Consider the following 18,707-nt stretch of genomic DNA (forward strand, 5'->3'; position numbering starts at 1 on the left):
TAAACTGGGCTGGATTTAAACAAGTCAACAATAGAGATCGATGCTCTTTTTTTTCTAGATAGAAAAAAAAAAGTTTAAATCAAGCCATCCAGAAATGTTACTATCAATGATTAAATTGTAACTTGAAACGAGTTTCAAACATATTGACAGTAATCTAAACATCGATAACCAAAATGTGTTTCATTTGGGGGCTTTAGATCAGGGAGCACAAACTAAACAGGGAATCCAAATGCAAAAAGCTCCACGACTCTCATAGAATAGAAACCCCATTTACCTTTTCTGTTTCCTGCACATCAACATCAGGGGCAAAATGCTCACTTGCTGACTAATGCCTCTTGCCCATTGCCAGGTGCCATTGTAATGAGATAATCAATATTTTTCCCCTTCACCCATCACTGGTCTAAATGTGACTGATTGTTGCAAAGCTGCACCCAAGTCTCCATTACTCTTGTGTCAGGAATCAAAACGAATACGTTGCCTTTAATATTTGTTTGGCTGTGGTTATTTCTTGCATTAACATTTAAAGAGTGTTACAAAATAACACATCATAGGAATCAAAACTTTAAAAAAAATATTAGTACCAGTGGTACTAGGAGTGTGATGCAATCATACTTTTGAAATAATAAATCCAATAGGCAAAATATTAATGCTTTAATATGTTTTTCTATGTCGCATGCACGGAAGCATTATTATCCTAAGTAGTGTTACAGAAGTTGACACACAGGTATGTTGTTGCGTGAAATTCTGTTACATGAGCTCTACAATGTGCATAACTTATACACACATCGAAATTAAGAATTACTGTGCTAATAAATGTGGCAGGAAGAACCAAATAATACTACTAAATGTCACAGCATACTATGCACATGCTCGGTCTGCACCAACAAAGATTTAATTAGCCAGGTAAGACTGCTCTACATAACAACTTTTTCTGCATGTATACATTTGCCACAATAGTGTTCAGAAGGCGCAAAATGTAAGATTGGAGTGTGAGACATGATAGACGAAAATACCAATTCAAAAAATCTAAATCTGAAATACTCAAAATACCGCAAAAATACTTTAGTGTAATTCAGCTGATAGTTATTTGACCACTTGGGGGAAGTCTTACACAGTGCAAATGGCATGAAACTTCCACCCCAAGCTGGCCAGATACACATTAAGCATGTAAAATGGGAGGAAATAAAAGATGGTGACAGCAGTGCTAAAATTAACTCACTCAATTTGTGCATTAAAAAAAAAAATTAAAAAAAATGTGCACATTTTTATTCACAGCCAAAAGTTGTGGTTTCCCGAATGTGGATGATATCAAATCTTCACCCGTCACAGCGTGTTCCTCCTCTTAACTTGCATTTACTCGGGTCTTTGACATCACGTTTAGAATACAAGCCGTCAGGAATGCATCAGTGGTGTGCAACTACTGCGATCCGTTCATCATCAAAAGGTGTCGACAAGACACAACTTCATTCTCCGACTCAAATTGCAAACTAGGTTGAAAACACCTTTGAAATAATCGGATGTGGAAGTGGATGTGGGTGAGAACTTGTGTGGCAAAAGTTATGCTTCTACTTACTTTCCATGGAGAGAGATCATTTGCTCATTCTAACCTTGTAATTTTTGTTAAGGTTCACACAGAATCTCTTTTTGTAACCTCATTGATCCACAACAGCCAGATATCTGAGGCAGAAATCCAGGACTAATAGAACGGAAAACTCGTTTATCCTTGCTGTGATCAGTCTTGTGATTTTTTTTTTATAGCTATGTTGATGCAGGTTATTATGTTTTTATTTATGGCTACATTGCTTCCTTGGGAAAACTAAAGAATCTTGAACTTGCAAGAATAGTAATACCTCTTATTTTACAACATCAAACTTCAATATATTCGTGTTTTCTGCAAAAGACCAACACACAGCTAGGTATGGCTACAGCTACTGAATGTGCAATAGTTTTCATGTGGGAGCTGAAACTGCACCATAGAGCACATGACCGACAACAAATCTAAATGCATGCCACACTATTCAGATGATTTTAACAACAGTTGAAAACTATATATAATTTTCTTCCACTTTCCGATTACATTCTACTTTGTGTTGGTCTATCACTTATACCTTATTTAAATTTTCTGAAGTTTGTGATTTCAACCCGAAATCACAAACCCGAAATTTTATTTATTTATTTTTTCTTACGAAGCACTGTGTGTCCTCACAGTGAGGAGGTGAAGCATAGAGAGGCAGTAAGACCCAGAGGAGGAGCAGTGAGAGAGACACACAGAGAGAGAGAGGTGGGAGGAGAGAGGAGGAGGAGGAGGGACTGCCTTCACTATCGGCTCTATGTGTTGCCGCTCATGGTGTTAGCACACCAGTGTGTGTCTCAGCCTGCCGGCGCGAGTGAGTGCATTGCTGTGCAGCTGTGTGTGTGTGGATGTGTGTGTGACTCCGGCGCTCTCTCTGCGTTGCGACAGGTGGAGATGACATGACTGCGCTCGAGAGGAAGAAAGCAAAGGACCTGTAAGGGCTTCACACACACATGCACACATTTCACACAGATTCCTTCACACCTTCACATTCCTCCCTCCACTTCTCGGACAAGATAAGTTGCAGACAATCCGGCTTATCAACAAGACATCCTCCAGCTGACTTTAAACTTGTGAAGAAACAGAAGCCACACAAGAAACATAGGTACAAAGTGGTCCTGACCATCATTCTTTATCTCTGCAGACGTGGGCAGCAAGTGTTTCTGCGTCCCGAGGAAAGTTCAGCCCCGGCTCTGGGCACCAGGCAGTCCACCACGTTGTCCGAACAGCTCCAGGTAGGGTCTCCTCTCCTTTCCTCTTCAGCATAGTTTTTCTTGCCTAAATGTTTTTCCAACAACTAGAACAAATGTAAAAAGAAACACATTTTCCCCTCATTCTCCAAAAATGAAAACTTTTATTCTTTTAGTTTCCTTTTATCCCTTCCTCCGTTCTTCATTCAGACACTTTTCTTTCCTCTTCACCTCTTCAGCCTTCTCCATCTTCTTTTGTATTTGCAAATGTTAAACTTCTGTCTGGAGGAGGTAAGTTTAAACTTCTGTTTCTGCAGCTTTCCTTCAGGATCCAAACAGTGAGAGATGTTTCTCTCTCTCTCTCTCTCTCTCTCTCTCTCTCTCTCTCTCTCTCTCTGAGTGGGCGTGGGTTTGTGTGTTTGAGAGACAAAAAGCCCCCACAACAGCAGAAAAGATAAAACATAAAGCATCCACGGACATAAAGGACAGGAAGTTAAAGACGGTTACTTCTCTGAATGGCGAATGCGCAGCTCAGCACCGTGATTTGTGTCTCTTTAGGGAATTCTGTGCTGTCCATTTAAAGCCATGCATTCTTGCTGATCACTAAAATGGAATTTAATTTTGATGTCTTGTGTTTTTATGACTATAGCACACCAGTACCTGAAAGTTGGCATTGCTGTTTTCTTGTTTCCTCATAACATGTGTCTTTGTGCATGCACACAAAAGGAGCTTCTGATTTATTTTGCTGCAGGATTTAATTCCGGCAGTGACATTGAAAAGAAAAAAAAAACGTTTGATTGGGTGCCAGTGTCGACATGTTGTGCTTAGATCCAATTACCTAGATCCAGTACAGTGCATGCTTACTGAGATGCAGGCACATGTTTGTATATTAGAGCAAAGACGTATCCGTTCAGACTATTGTGCTTTGCACAGTAAGATGTCGAATGTGTGTGTTACCGTCTCTTTCTGCAGCTGTGTGCCTGTTCTGCTTGTGCAAATACTTTAATAAATCCGTCAACACGTGCTTGTCTGCTAAAATTTACACTCTTCTCTGATAATCTGATGTTTTCTGCGTGTTTTTTAGTTTCGTTACAGTCCGAATGCACCACCGCGTCAGGTACTCTTAGAGCTTGCTTTGTTGAAAGTCCGGTTGAGCTGCATTCCTTTCTCTTGTGCCGTCTTGTTTTTATGCTTGCTCCATTGCTGCTTGTTCGCCATCGGAGTGTGGCCGAACCGTAACACCGTCCTCTGAATTGGCTGCAGGTAAGCATGCAGCTGTTGCAGCAAAAACAGCCTAAAACCATGTGATGCTGGCTCCTTCTGCATCAAGAACTGTTTAAAAGGAGAACAGTTCCCACTTGTTATCGGCAGGAAAATACTAAAATGAAGACTTTAGTTCTGGACACTTTTCTGCAAATTTAAAGAAAATTTCTGAAATATTTAACTGAAGTAATTTGGATTCTTGCCTTTGACTTTTCAGTCATTTGGGGAATTGTTCTGCTCAATCTGCGTCATAAGAGTTTAAGGAATTTATTTTAGGTGAACAACACCAGAACAAAACTTCAGAAATCGAAGACTCTGGAGAGTCTGAAGAACATCTACGCACAATTTGGAGACAACAGTGCTCACCACCTCGCTGCTGTGGTGCATAATCTCTGTGTAGCAGCTTTTCCAGAGTCACAGGGGGACAACCCCATCATTCAGGTTTACGCTCTGGACAGTCCATTAGTCCATCACAGAGACACACAGCCCAGGACGCTCACACTTCTTCCTGAGATTCATTTATAATCGCCAGATAACCAAACATGTGGGAAGCCTTCACAGAGAAAATCCACACATCCACGGAGAGAACAGGCAAACCGCACACACAAGCTATGCTGAAACAGCGCGAATTTGGACCAGCAAAGTTAAGCCCATGTCAAATGAATCCCGTTATGTTTATTTATTGCTGGATTTCTTCAAAAAGCAGGTATGATTCAAGAGCTGTGCTGAGATATCGGCCTGTATCTGTTGAGGATAGCCAGTAACTGTCTTTGTTGGCAGATTTTCTGTTGTTATGAATACTTCATGTGTTTGAGTGCATCCACACTATGAGAGAATAAAATAACTGTAGTGGTCAGCAAAGAGACCGTGCAGCGTGAACCACGCAGTAAATCTGCTGGAGGTTCATGCAAGTATCCGATCCCCATTACGATTAAATATGTTTCTGTCAATTAGTGTGATTGTGGATGGAGTTCTTGATGTCTGTCTCCAATTAAGCTAGAAAGCAAATTTTTGTACGTTAAGAGTACCTGGAAAAGCTCTGAGAGAAAACATGCAAACTCTGCACAGAACAGAACTGACTAGGATTCAAACCAACAACTTTCTGACTATAAGGCGACAGTGGCAAAACTCTGCCTCTGATCAGGATTAAGACAATATAATTTACATTAAAAAAACCTGTAATCATTTACATTTTGTGTTGTCATAAGATAAAACACTGAAACTCGCTCAAAAATGATGACAATTATTCCACAGAGACCCTCTTTATGATTTTATCTTTTATTTTAAGGGCAATAAATGCAAGATGTTTCAAAACTCTGCTCAAGCTTTTGACTTAAAAGCTTTATAACTCAATTATTAAATATAACAATAAATGATCTGACTACCGGCCAGTTTTTTTTATTTTTTGACTACTTCGTAAACTGGTTAGGGTTTTTTCTTAGAAAATTGTTTATAGGCTGAAAAAGAAAATATTAAATATGTTTTGATGTTTGTAAAATATGCCACAATGTGAAAGAACATGTAGTTCGCACTGTTTAATGTGGAGAGACTTTGTCAATGATTGAGCAAAGGTTTCTGCTCAAAGCAGAAAAAAGATGTGATAAAGTAAGGCCGAACATGGTCAACCAAAGCAAAGTGAAGATAAAGCCAGTATGAAGCTATAAATGCTAAACAACTCGGTGAAGTTGGTTTGTTCATGTTCAGAGTCTTTCAGGCAGTAAAAGCAGCAGGGAAATCTCTGCTCAGTCCTCAACAGAACAGATGTGAGGATTAGACTGTCAGAGAATCTGTGTGGCTCCTATTAGCATTTGTTTCCGACAGAGGAAACTTATAGTTTCAAATCTTGCAACAATTAACCATTTGATTGCAGCGTGGCGATATACTTCTCATCATCCCTGTGGGTCAGTGGAGCTCCTATTGCACTTCATCATGTCAACTTTCATTCTGACCAGGTTTTCTTGTTTCACCATTTTCCTTTGATGAAAGGAAAACATTATTTGTGAGCTGAATATTTGAGACTGAAAAACTCAGAGTGAACAAATACAAACACGAGCCTCTTAATTATTGCTGTGTGTTCAACAACTGTGTGCGATCATGCCCCAGATGGTGCAACCCTAATGACATGAAAGGGTTGCGGCTGCATAGAGACCAGGTTTAGCTTGCTGAAGTTTGCCCTCTTGCCGTGTTATCGTTTCCAGTCTGCAGGCAGAAAATGTTCTCTGTGCTCTGACTTCATAGCTGGAGGCTCATGAAGGTAGATTTTTCTTATGGGAATAAAGACATAACTGTTGCATTAGCGGCGCCAAGCGTGTCCTTGCCTGCCCGCATCAACACGCCCGTCTGTGTTAGAATTATTAAAGAAATCTGACCACAAAAATGTTGAATATATAGTTACCAATGAGCATAAGAAAAAAAAAATTACTCTTAAATATGTTGCGTTCTTAGGTACAGTGCGTTCAAAAAGTGTACACATCCCTGATGGCTAAAAGTGATTGAAGTGTGAATAATAAAAAAAAAATCCTCATAACTTATTTAAAATCTTTTTTCCACCTTTGATGTTACGTATTGTGTACGATTCAACAGAAAAATAATTTAGATGCTTTTATGCAAAGACTGAAGACCACAGAGAAACTACAAAAATTTTGACATTTCTCCAAAACTGTCAGAGGAGCACAACAAAGCCAACACTAAAGGAGCTGCAGAAAGATCAAGATCAAGCACAGCGACCTTCTGTGCTTTCCACACATCTGGACAATCAGTCAGTCAATCACTCAAACATCAGCCAATCAAGTTTATTTGTAAAGCACATTTCAGCAGCAAGGCTGTTCAAAGTGCTTTACGTCATAAAAACACAAAAATGAAAAGTCATAAAAGACACCACAGAGTCAACAATTGAGAAACCCAGTAAATATTTAACATTTTGCAAAAGCAAATGTGTGCAAAACAGGTCTGGTTAAAATCTCAGGCAACCTTGAAAATGTGTCATGATCCGACAGAAACAAACATTATTTTTTAGCCACTGTTCTAAAAGGTACACTTGAAAAAGCGCTAAGCACTACATTGGTGGTAGCAGCATTATGCTACTGTGAAATAAATTGATTTTTTATTTTTTTTCTGCATCTTTGCGAGTACAAGTAGAAGAAACCTAATGTTGTAGAATGGACTTGCCAGAGTCCTGACATAAACTATGTGAACATCTGCCCACAGTCTGTCACAATCTGATTTGGAAACTTTTCCAAAGCTGGAGCAGGTAAATGTTGCCAAGTGAACAGTGAGTGCTGATAAGTCATTATGATGAAATCGAATCATTTTAGTGGTTCAGGAAAGTATTGTTTTACGTTTGTGTGCACGTATGTGGGTTAGTTATTCTTTACTCAAATTGCCAGATTTGTTATTGCATGACATTGTTCAGATTATTTGTAACATTAAAGGTGGAAAAGGTTTTCAAATAGTGGATCCTTACTTTCTAACATGGATGTGTAGACTTTTCATACACACGTTGTGAACGTTTACATGTTCACTGCATACGGAAAGCAAAAGACAGAAGCAGGGCTGAGTGATTGGTAAAGCTATTGCTCTATCAATATCAGTCACTTTACATTGAGCTCGGTCTACACACAGAAGGGCTTGCTTCAGTGATTGAATAACATAAATAGATCATTTCACTAAAGCAGCAGGTGACCAGAAACAATCGATTTGTCAAAATATGACTTCAATAAACCAGTGGAGCTCCCACTAATGCCCAGCATTTTCAGCTGGAAGGGAGACATGAGGAAGCAACAGCTTTGCCCTTCAAATCTGATGTGGCCTTTTCAGTCTTGCATAAAACTTCCAGTATTTTTTTTTCTCCCCCACTGTTCCTATGGTTAATGTGAGTGTGGCAGCAGTGTGGCTGCAGGTGTGAGCAGTACGCCCTGAACCCAGCACAATAACACACCATTACGGTTTGTTGTTTAAGTGAGCAAAGTCTAAGTTCAGAACAAATTATCTCTATTCTTTGCAGAGGATACTGTGGTGTGATGCAGTATGTGACCAGGTGCAGGTGCCAGTGTAAGCTAATGGATTGTGACTCACTTTGCACCATCGAATAGCTACTGTGTTACTCAGCCCTTGAAGCCTGCTATGGCTGCATTCTCTGGTACGATTTAATACGACTTGTTCCAGTGAAAATCTCTCGAGCTTGGCTTTTTTTAAAAGATGACGACAATGAACAGCATGTCATTTCCTTTGTATGCACCAAATTACACCTCGGTCAGACTTGAAAGTGGAAATGTAATGGTGTTGATGCAAAGAGTTTGAGTTGCAGAGAAGTGTTACAACTTTTTATAACTGCAGCTTCCTTTACGTGCAACCTCAAATAGATACTATCTGCTTAATGGCAACAGAAGCTCTGATTTCCTTGCTTTATCTTTTTAATACACAACAATTTAGCCCAGTGAAACTCCAAATCTTGAGAGTCTGACAGATAATATCCACCAAGTATGCGCTCCCACACTTGGGTTTTATTGCATTGATCTCTGGTGTGCTGGATGAAACTACTGGGTGCAGAATCCATAATGTTCCTCAATTTTTGGAGTCATTCTTCGATTTCAATCCCTCGAGGGGTCCGATGATTACCGGTGAGATGTGACATGCATGAGCAGAGGCTGCACTGGAGCAAAACGGGGAAAATGTGCAGCGAGATGACAGCTTGAATCGATCGTGCGTTTGGTGATGGCGAAAGGCAAACTGGGAGGCACTTCAGTTGGTCTGGAGCCCATTGCTGGTTGACCTAGTTGAGTGGACGTCTCTGTGGAGTTCTATGTCTGTACTTGAGGAGAATAATTATTTATTTGAGGTTTTCATTTACCAAATGTCATAGTTTCACTTCAGATCAAATCTTTTTTTCAATGCAAGCATGTATTCAGATTTATTCATGTGGTTAGACTCTCTTTTTATGATCCAAAAAGCTGCTTCTGGTTGAAGAGTCCAGGCAGCTTATCCTGGAGGTGGTTGCCACCGTTTCTTTTTTACATCTAAAGTGGTAGCGATGCTGTTCGATTCTTCGATAGTAAGCAACATTTTTTTTCTGGACTTCCTATCATTTTAGAAAATTTAACATACAGCAATTTGAACACCATCTCCTTGAACATCACTGAGCAAAGTTACTACAACCACAATTGGGCACAGCCTTGTAGCTCATAATAGCTATATTGTTATTCATGTCGTCTATGGGGAAGAAATAAAGCAAGGCACCTGAAAGGGTGCAATGGCTGCTCTTGAAGAAAGTACTGATAGCAAAGTCTCCATCTTCATAATATGAAGGTTTGCATTGGGATTTATCAAGTGAGGAGAAGGCGATCAGGAGGAAACACAAAGCAGAAAAAGAAATCGAGTAAAAAAAATGTTGTGAGATCAGTTGCTTGGAGACCAAACGGACCGGCTCCTTACCCAGGGATTTAAAAGTTCTGGGTGGAGAGCTCAGTTTAAGTGTAATTTGCCACAACGCAGACTATTTCTGACAAAATTGTAACACTGTAATTTATTCTGTGGTTCTGACCAGCATTGTTGTTCTGACAGACATTAGCATCAGAAACCAGAACTGCCCCCTACAGAGGCAGTAGAAATGTTTTCCTTTACATAATCACTGTTTTTTGCTTATGAGGATTTGACTGCACTTCAGTGGTAAGGTTGTCAGAAAGTTATTTTTGAACCTATTGATATTAATAAATATTCACAGGCTGCAGGTTTAGCATGGTAGTCATCCTCATGTAGTGAGTAGTGATTTTTTTCTTTTTTTTACATTGTAGAAAGACGCGTTTGTTGTGGCTTGAAAATACAAAAAGGCATCTCTTGACTTCTCCTGCCTCAGTCCCTAGAATGTAGGACATATGATATTGGATCATTTTATGCTGATTCAAAAAAATGCATTTGAGTAACTTCTTTAAAATAAAGTTCAAATTCCAACTCTGTTATTACTGTGAAATATGATTTAGATTTTGTGTTTCATATGATTTTCATGTTTGGAAAACATTATTTTATAACAATATGTTTATATTGTAAGAGTATGAAACAAAAGTTATAAACCTGTAATAAATGAAATATTGTTTAAAGCATATTGCAATAACAAACTGTAAAAAACATATATATTTATTACATATTTATAACATAGAGCTCTACATTTCTATAGTTCAACATCCAGATGATTCACAGTGTATAAACTCACCTGTGTTACTTGTGTTTTATCTATATTTCAGGAGTTCATTGCAGCCCTTCTATGTTTCTAAGTGATAAATACCTCTAAACTTTTGATGATGATAAAAGTAAAGCAAAAAAAAAAAAAGTCTTCATTTATTTTCTGCAACTTTGAAATTCAGCATTCATTTATTGGGCCCATCAAGTCCTGTTGTTTGATCCCATTGGCGTCCTTACCGTTGAAGGACTCGCTGCGGTTGAATGATGTGAATCCAAGCACAGCTGGGTGGATGTTTTACATTACGGGAGCGCAACGTTGCATTATGCGCTGAGAGGTTCAAGCCCAAAGAGGAACTTAGCGCAGCACAGACGGTCGTGCTTTGCCTGCCACGGCGCTTTGGATCACATACTGTGATGAATGACCACAGACGCAAGGGCACCTTCACTTCACAAAAATCCTCTGAGAGTGCTGTATACCTGCATGTGTATGTGTCAGGGTTAGCATTTTTTTCCCCTTTGATAAATGGACTGCATTATTTAGTGCTGCTGAATTTTATCTCAAGTGTATCCCTGCAGGATATTGAACAAGTGCTTTCCCTCGCTTTCCTTGCGTGTTGGTGAGTGTGACGTTTGCTTGCATGCGCAAACACACACCATTGTCAGATAGTGCTGTCAAAGCCCTCTGGTGACTTGCTTAACTCTCAAGAATCAAAGTAGGCATTTGAGGATTCATCAGTTACTCGGATAGCTTATCTCGATGGATTCCTTATCAGATCGCTGAGTTTGTGGTCAAAATAAGCAATTCAGGGAGATGCAAGAAATTCCAGTTGTTGCAGAAAAAAAAGCTAAGAACATAGAAATCTACTTTTTTAGCCAGCTGATTACCTTTTTTCTGACCAAAATCTGATGAAATCATATTAGAGGAGAGGAAAATTCTGGACAAAATGTGTTTTTTACTTTTTTCCCCTCAACAGAACTTTTCACGTTTTAGAAGTACTCACTCAGAGGAGATCTTGTTTTCTTTAAATTGTATTTCTGTGACTGCTGGAAATGTCTCACAGCTTGTTTTTTTGTTGTTGTTGTTTTTTTGGGATCACAACCATTACAGAATAGAGGTTGTTGGCTCAAAATGCATTGTTCTTGTCCTTCCCTTCAATTTGACCACTGGCAGTGGAGCTCTGCGTTTCCTTCTGGTAAACAAACTTTTTCTATGTTCATGTGTTCTTTTCACGAATAAGGCTAAAAACATTCAGCAGATATTATAAGATTAATTGTTGGATTTTAAACTACACTATAAATATGTACAGGGTACCTGTTTTTTTGGGGTACTTTTTGAGGTTTTGCACAACCCTGCTGCTCAAAAGCATTTTGTTTTCTGAAAGTGGTCCTTTTTAAAGGGACATAAGCAAGCATTCAATTGGCAAGACACATTGTTTCAGCAAAGAAATAAATGAACAAACACAAATTTCCTTACTTTCATCCTAATGTGAACAACTTGCCCGTGTGTGAATAAAATATTTGTGAAAGTCTCTGGCTTTGTAACAGTACGATGTAACCTGTCTTATTAAGCTTAATCTCCATATAGCCCATTATTTTGTTGACAAAAATATTTTAACTTGTCTAAATTGATTTAGATAGAAGGCATAGCTGAGGAGCATTTACCTTCTTTTGTTGCAATGTTACCTGCAGGCCAGCTTCTGGTTGTTGTTTGGGACTATAGTGGAAAGTAAACAGGATTAATTCGGAGGGGAAAAAATGCACAAAGATTTTTAAAAACATATTGCCCAGCCAAATTGCCACCGTGCTGACTGAAACATCTGGCAAACAGTGGATGACTACCTTAAATATAGCAGGGGGTGGTGAGTCAATAAGGATACTATTGACTCATCACATTGAGATGTATACGTTCAAGAATGTTTCATACATAGGTTTATCACGTTTGAAGTATTTATCAACTTGGAAAAGTGGTTTATTATGCTGCAGTGAAATGTGTCTGACTAATCTTTGTGCAATCTTGGTTTCTTCTTTCTTTTCTGCTCTTTATTTTTCAAACTGTGAGGAGACAGAAAATGAGACCAATAAATCCATGACAACCAAAACTTTTGCTGAAGTATCTGCAGTTTTAATTAACTTCAAAAATGTTCCAACCACACTTCAGCATTGTTAGGTGTTCATTCAGAAAAAAATGTTCGTTTCATTTGGTATGTTAGTGAAGGACTCATCTATTCTTCTTCTGTGCTGCCTGCATTCCTTTAACTGTACAATTAACTTTAACAAGTGAGTTCCTTGGCTCTGGGGCAACAATAAGAAAAGTGACCCTGGGAGATGGCTTTTATCTGGCCAAAGGCACATCATTATTTTCAAGCTACGTACAAAACAAAACAAACAAAAAAACATTGATAAGTCATCAGTTTTGTTTTCTAATAACCTGCTGTCTTTGTAATTGAAATCAAACACTTTTGTTGCTTATTTTCAAAGAAGCAACAACAGTTCAGAGTTCTTTTTAAAATCATCAAACTCATTCAAAATATAATTTTTATGACAGTTATTGTTTTAGTCTGTTATAAGCATCTTATGTTATTTTTTATGTCCAAATTATGTCTAACACAGTTTGGAAGGTCAGTGTAACTAAATGTAAGCATCAGTCACAGCATGTATTATGCAGAGAATGTAGACACTCCAAACTAAGATTTGCAAAACACTCAATATTTTCAAATCCAGCATGCTCAAAGAAACGCAGACTTGCTCACAAGGAGGAAACAGAAAACATAATTTAGAACTTTTTCTAAGGTTTACATTAAACTGTCATGTTACTGAGACTAATGCATTGTATTTTTTTTTAAGTCTAAGTCATTCTAATGACAGTATATGCAGTATATTAAGTGAGATTTCTAGAAGTGATCATTAGCTTGTAAATAGGTAGCAATTATAGAAACACTGCAAAATCATCACAGTACATATATAGAATCTTATACGCCTCATCTTCTCTGCTTCTCTTTTATCCACCTCCTCCATATGCTACAGAAAAACAACCTTCAAACAAAACCAAAAAAAACTTGGAGCATCTCTTTGCTGTTTTATATGCCAGTGCAAAAAAAAAAAAATCATCCAAAACTTCTTCAGGTGGGTGGCCTGCCTACGCTCTTTTTTTTTCTTTTTTTTTTTTACCAAAAAGAATAGTTGGTTCTCTCTTCATCTGGCAGCGCTGTAGGAGCTCGACGTCATCAAGGCCAAGTTGGATAAAAAAGTGAGTGCAGAGGCAGGAGAGAAGCAGCATGAGTAATAGACAGATACTGAAGCACAAGGACAGCAACATGTGGGGGGAAAAGCAGAACATGGATAGGAGGCTGGGTGGTTAGATTGATGGATAGATGCAGCCTCCATTTACTTCCAGGTTTGGTGCCTCCCTTACTCTGTTCTTAAGTTGCAGCCCTTCTGTTGAAGTAATTGAACATTACTGAATGAACACTTGAATAGAAAAGAGAACAAAAGGTTAGTGGCAAAGAAAAGAACCGAGGAAGTGTGTGAAAGAACAGCCAGGGAGGAGGTGTCAGCGTGTGATTTCCCAGAGGAAGGGAACCAAAAGAGGGGGGGCGTGTCTCTTTGACTCTCTTTTTGCTGCTGTCCATTTATGTGCCGCTTTGGGTGGACATGTTGCACTGTTCTTGCCCAGGAGTATTTGACCTTCATGTATCTCTGGCATACCTTTGTATTCTTCCAGATAAGAGTTAATACACCCAACACAAGTTTCTGTGTGTCTTTGTGTGGGCATGTGTCTCATAATGAACTTGTGTGTGAAGGTTGGCAGGTTTGCATGTTCCCAGAATGCGTTTCCATCTACAGGTAGGCGTGTTCACATGTAGGCATGGTTTTTTTTAATCTCTTTTTAGATCCTGGATGACTGGCTTGCTTATACTTATATGATCCAATTCTGCTATTAATGGAAATCGATCTTCCACTTTCCACGTGTATAGCCACCCACGCACACACACGCACAACTTACACTTGAAATTTCCTATACAGGCCCAGAGGTCAGACTCCATCAGGCTTGTGCACTTTTTACTTTAAAAGCTCTGCTGTATCAAGAGGGATACACAGAGATGTGCAAGTGGCTTTTAGATATCCCTGTGGAGAGACTGACAGTTAACTGAAAAGGAAATATGAGCTTTTACATCTCTGCGGACACTCAATGTAAAAATGAGCAGTGCTCTGGATGCAAAAGTGTTCAAACACCAATGTCCATGCGTCAACTGTAAAAGTGTGTACATACTTCAACAGTGGTGTTTACTCTTATGAAGTGTTGCCTTGCAATAGAACATCAGTGCTGCCATATTCATATAGTCATGAATATTCTGAGAACCAGGCGACTTTCTTAAGAAATGATGAGATTGTGTTGTTTGGAGCATATCGCAAAACCACCATTCGTTGTTTTATCAATATGTTACTCTTTCCTCTCTGCCTCTGTGCTTTCTCAAAGACTCAAAAGACTTCTGCCAGTAAGAGCCATGCCACAAAACTGTGGGTACTGCTTTAATCCAAGTTGAGGAAAAGAAAGTTTGGCCTTATCAGATCAGTCTTGTTAAGAAGAAAAAAACTTTGAGTCTTTCAGCTGGGAAATGGCCGTGCCAATTTAGAACCCCCATGATGGAGCCCATGAAGGTTCATGCATTGAATCGACGTTTAGTCGCTAGATCAAACTGAGATTGCAGCAGACGGTCTGAAATGAGGAGCAAAACTTTGACTTATTTTCTGTAGCTGTTGGAATAGGAATATCCTTTACCGTCCCTCACTATATATATATATATATATATATATATATATATATATATATATATATAATGTGATTAATATACTCTACAAGATTATAACAAAAAATGTGTTGTAGTTAACAGAAATACTCAGTGCCAGAGTATGTGCAACTAGGGTAACTTGTTTTTGTATTTGTGCTTTAAAAAACAAGAAACCATTTACAGTATATGAAAAATAAAACAAATGTGCAATTCCAGCAAAAATCTTATGAGATGCGAACACTTACTGATCTGGGAGCAAAGATGGTCATAGAGCTGCTGGGAGGAAGGATCTACTATAATGCTCTTTTCTCCAGTTCAGCAACAGCTCCATGCATGAGGTTCATCCATCCAACCCTATGGATGGACGGACGGACACACGGACGGATGCAAGGACGCACGGACGGACGGACGGACGGACGGACGGACGGACGGACATCGTTCATTGTCTGTGAATGATGTAATTTTGTCCAGAGTCCTTCTAGGCCCAGTGGGCACGCTGGGCCAGAACTGGCCTACAGGTTAGCAGCTAACAACTTCCACTAACCTGTAGACATTAGATCATTTACTAAGAATTGGCATAATAAATCATGTTGCAAGAACTGATAAAAAGCTTTATTATCTAGAAAAGGCACGAAGAAAAGTTTTTAAAAGGAAAATAATGTATGTAATATTATATTTAATTTTAAAGTGAGTGAGTGCGATTAAAAGAAGTTGAATTGAGGGATTAAGTGGATTAATAGGATAAGGGAGGGCATAAAGAAGAATTGTAAGGATAAAGGGGACAACATTTGTTTCAAAGTGGGTTGAGGAGGATGAATGGGGGAAAAAAGTTGTAAAGAGAAATTCAGTGGATATGGAAGGAAAGAATGTGTTGTAAGGAGGAATGAAGGGGATGAGTGGGATAAAAATAAGAGGTTGGAAGATTGAGCAGAGATGTTAAGTAGATGGAAAAGGGATTTATGGGGAATGAGAAGGATGAGTGGGACGAGGTGAGTTCTTGAGGACCATAAGGAGGACAGCCGAGATGCAGAGTGATTGCAACGAGGATCGAGGAGGATAAATGTGATGAAAATGTTACTAGAAAAGAAATGGCAAGGACACTTAAAATCAAAAATGTCCGGAAGCACAATAAAAAAACGGCGTGAAAAGAGGAATTAGAAGAATGACTGGCATAAAAATTGCTTGCAAATTGGAATGAAAATAATTAATAGAAATAAATGAGTTACAAAGAGGTTTGAAGTGGATAAATGACACAAAGAATGTTGAGGGGAACCAGGAGGAGTGGAATAGAAAAGATTCTTACGACGAATATCAAGACTGAGTGGGACAAAAGAAGCCTGATGAGAAGGATGATTGGGATGAAAGGAAATGAGAGAGAGGAGTAGAAAAAGAGGGAAAAGAAGGAGAACATGGGTGTAGAAAAGAATGAGTGAGATTGTAAAGATGAACGAGTAGCGCGGTGCGAGCACAGGGCTAGAAGAAGATGGGATGAAGAGATGATTGGAAAATAAGGTGAGTGGTTATGAGGCATGAATTAAAGTGGGGATTAAACATTCTTGAATTAAATCTGAACAAATTTTCTTTAACATGTAAACAAACCATGTTTAGATTTATGGTTTTGAAATATTAAAATCTTATAAAGCCAAAGAAAGGCCTACATTAGGGGGAATATAATTACGGCATTAACAGCCAGATATTACCTCTGAGTAATGTTAGGCCCTGAGATCACAGTCGTTATTTACTATAATTACCACATGTTATGATTTTAATGAAATGTGCCTATAATTATTGCCTGCTTGAGCTCCTCAACATTTGATGGCAGCTGTAATCCTGGCACGAATGATTTGGTCTCATTTTTGCAGTTTTCATACTGTCATCTCTCAATGTGAGCTGAGGAAACATTTTAAAGGTGACCAATTTCAACAGAAACATCACAAATGAATGAGGTGAACCTTAATTGTCTCACACCATAAAGGCAATAACACAAAAGGAGAAAATACTCGAACCTACGACAAACGATGTCCAACATCAAGTAGATGCTCCAGATCACCCGTCCTCATCATTATCTGTCTCTCTGCGTTAGTTTGATGGGTTTAGGACCCAAAGGATAATTTGCTGAAAAAGTGGCGTCTCGTCATCGGGCCAAATGTCTCGGAGAAAGAGCGTCCGCGGTGTCACAGCTCAGCACACACTCTGGCAGCTCATCAGAGTGGGAAGCGGAGCAATGTGCCACAAAGTGCACTGAGGCTTTGCCTTTGGCATTTGAGTTGCTTGAAGGTGTCTCTGAAGATGAGCACCTGCAACGCAGCAGCACCCTTTAGCATCTTAATAAGCAGTTGGTTTCTGGGGGCACAGCTAGTGTTTTGATTCGGAGGATTCCCTCCACACAGCTCGGGGCGGACGGAGGTCGGCTCTCCTTTGCAGCTCTGACTCTGAATCAGTAAACCGGTTTCGCCTTCGGGCAAACACATTCGCATCATTTGGACGCTGACAAAGCTGAGAATGTTTGACGATTAATCTCTGTGGGAAACAAATCACCCGTCTAACTTGGTGTGTAGCTTCAATCAAGTCAGCTGTTAGAGCCTGGTTTGAAAGTATTTAACAGTTCTTAAATAGAGATATGATTAACTTTCCAGGCAACTGGTACCGTTCTGTAGCACGATCAACTAGCTGTTGATCAGGGGGTGTTGAAGAAGAAGAAGTAGGAAGTTAGGAACTGTTCCAAATATCAGTCAATTTGGTCTCGAATCCTTCAGGATGAAGAGATTTTAGAAAAATCTCAAGATAAAGATGGATTGTGATTTTTACCATCACAGAAAGCTCAATCAGCAAAAAGATTGGTTAATGAGAGAACATTGAAATCTCCCAGCAGTTTGTGCTTCTATTTCATGAATGGTCTCAGTATCTTCTCAAACGGCCTGATGGCTCCTTGGTGTTGAGCTAACGACTACATTTCATGAGATTTTATTAGGACATAAACTTTGATCTTTAAAATACTGGTAGCTGTCTGATTAATACATTGTGTTGTGAGGAAAACCCTATTAATAATATTCTAAATAATACATGTGAAGAAATATTTAGTGTTTTTGTTTGACAAAAGCAAGCAGCTGGATATTCTTTTGCTATTCTTTTATTTCTTTGTTTCAATAACACTTGCTTTTGGTTATAGCCTCCAAGTCTCATTGCAAACCCATTTCTGCAGTCGGAGCTGTGAGTCATAACAAGCTGCATCTGATGTGGGTTTGGTTTATGAGCAATGCATTTCTTTTTCTTAAGCCCTTTTCAGAGTCTGTAGTGCTTGAAAATTGACCTGTGATCGTGCTATCACAAGGTTAGCTTTAAAGAAAATTTGAAGAAAACTTCTGAAAATCAATATAAAACTGTATGCTTTTTTATCATTCTGAAGGACATAATAGTGAGTCTCTAAGGCATTCAGGAATGAAAGATATTTGTTTAAAGAGAAAAAAAAATTTCTGAAGGTCTCTCGCTTGATAAATACCCTGAGGAATGTGTGACGTACTTTTGAATAAAACAAATATGGCAATTTATGAATGCTCAAAGTCAAAATCAAAGAAGAAATAAATAGTACATCACATCACATCTATTTGATAGTTGTAGTCAATATCAAATAAAAGGTGTATTGTGATCAACTCTTTGGTATGAGCCTTGCAGATAAATTTGATCTGTTTGTCATAAAAAGTAAACCTTGAGTCACTG

The 18,707-nt window shown here is 38.8% G+C and overlaps 1 protein-coding gene across 2 annotated transcripts in view; it reads left to right on the plus strand.

Moving 5' to 3' along the window:
* Positions 1–18,707, plus strand: part of pde2a (phosphodiesterase 2A) — a 196,667-nt gene that overhangs the window by 56,135 nt on the left and 121,825 nt on the right. The window contains exons 1-2 of one of the 2 annotated variants that reach the window (XM_008425457.3): positions 2,265–2,507; positions 2,718–2,808. In XM_008425457.3, coding sequence (XP_008423679.2) covers positions 2,473–2,507; positions 2,718–2,808 — 126 coding nt within the window. In that variant the 5' untranslated portion in view covers positions 2,265–2,472. Of the gene's footprint in view, positions 1–2,264; positions 2,508–2,717; positions 2,809–18,707 lie in introns of those variants that run through there. The other variant, XM_008425456.3, reaches the window with a different exon arrangement.

This window comes from Poecilia reticulata, chromosome 13, assembly GCF_904066995.2.
Source record: "Poecilia reticulata chromosome 13, P_reticulata-male-v2, whole genome shotgun sequence".
In the NCBI taxonomy this organism is placed as follows: domain Eukaryota; kingdom Metazoa; phylum Chordata; class Actinopteri; order Cyprinodontiformes; family Poeciliidae; genus Poecilia; species Poecilia reticulata.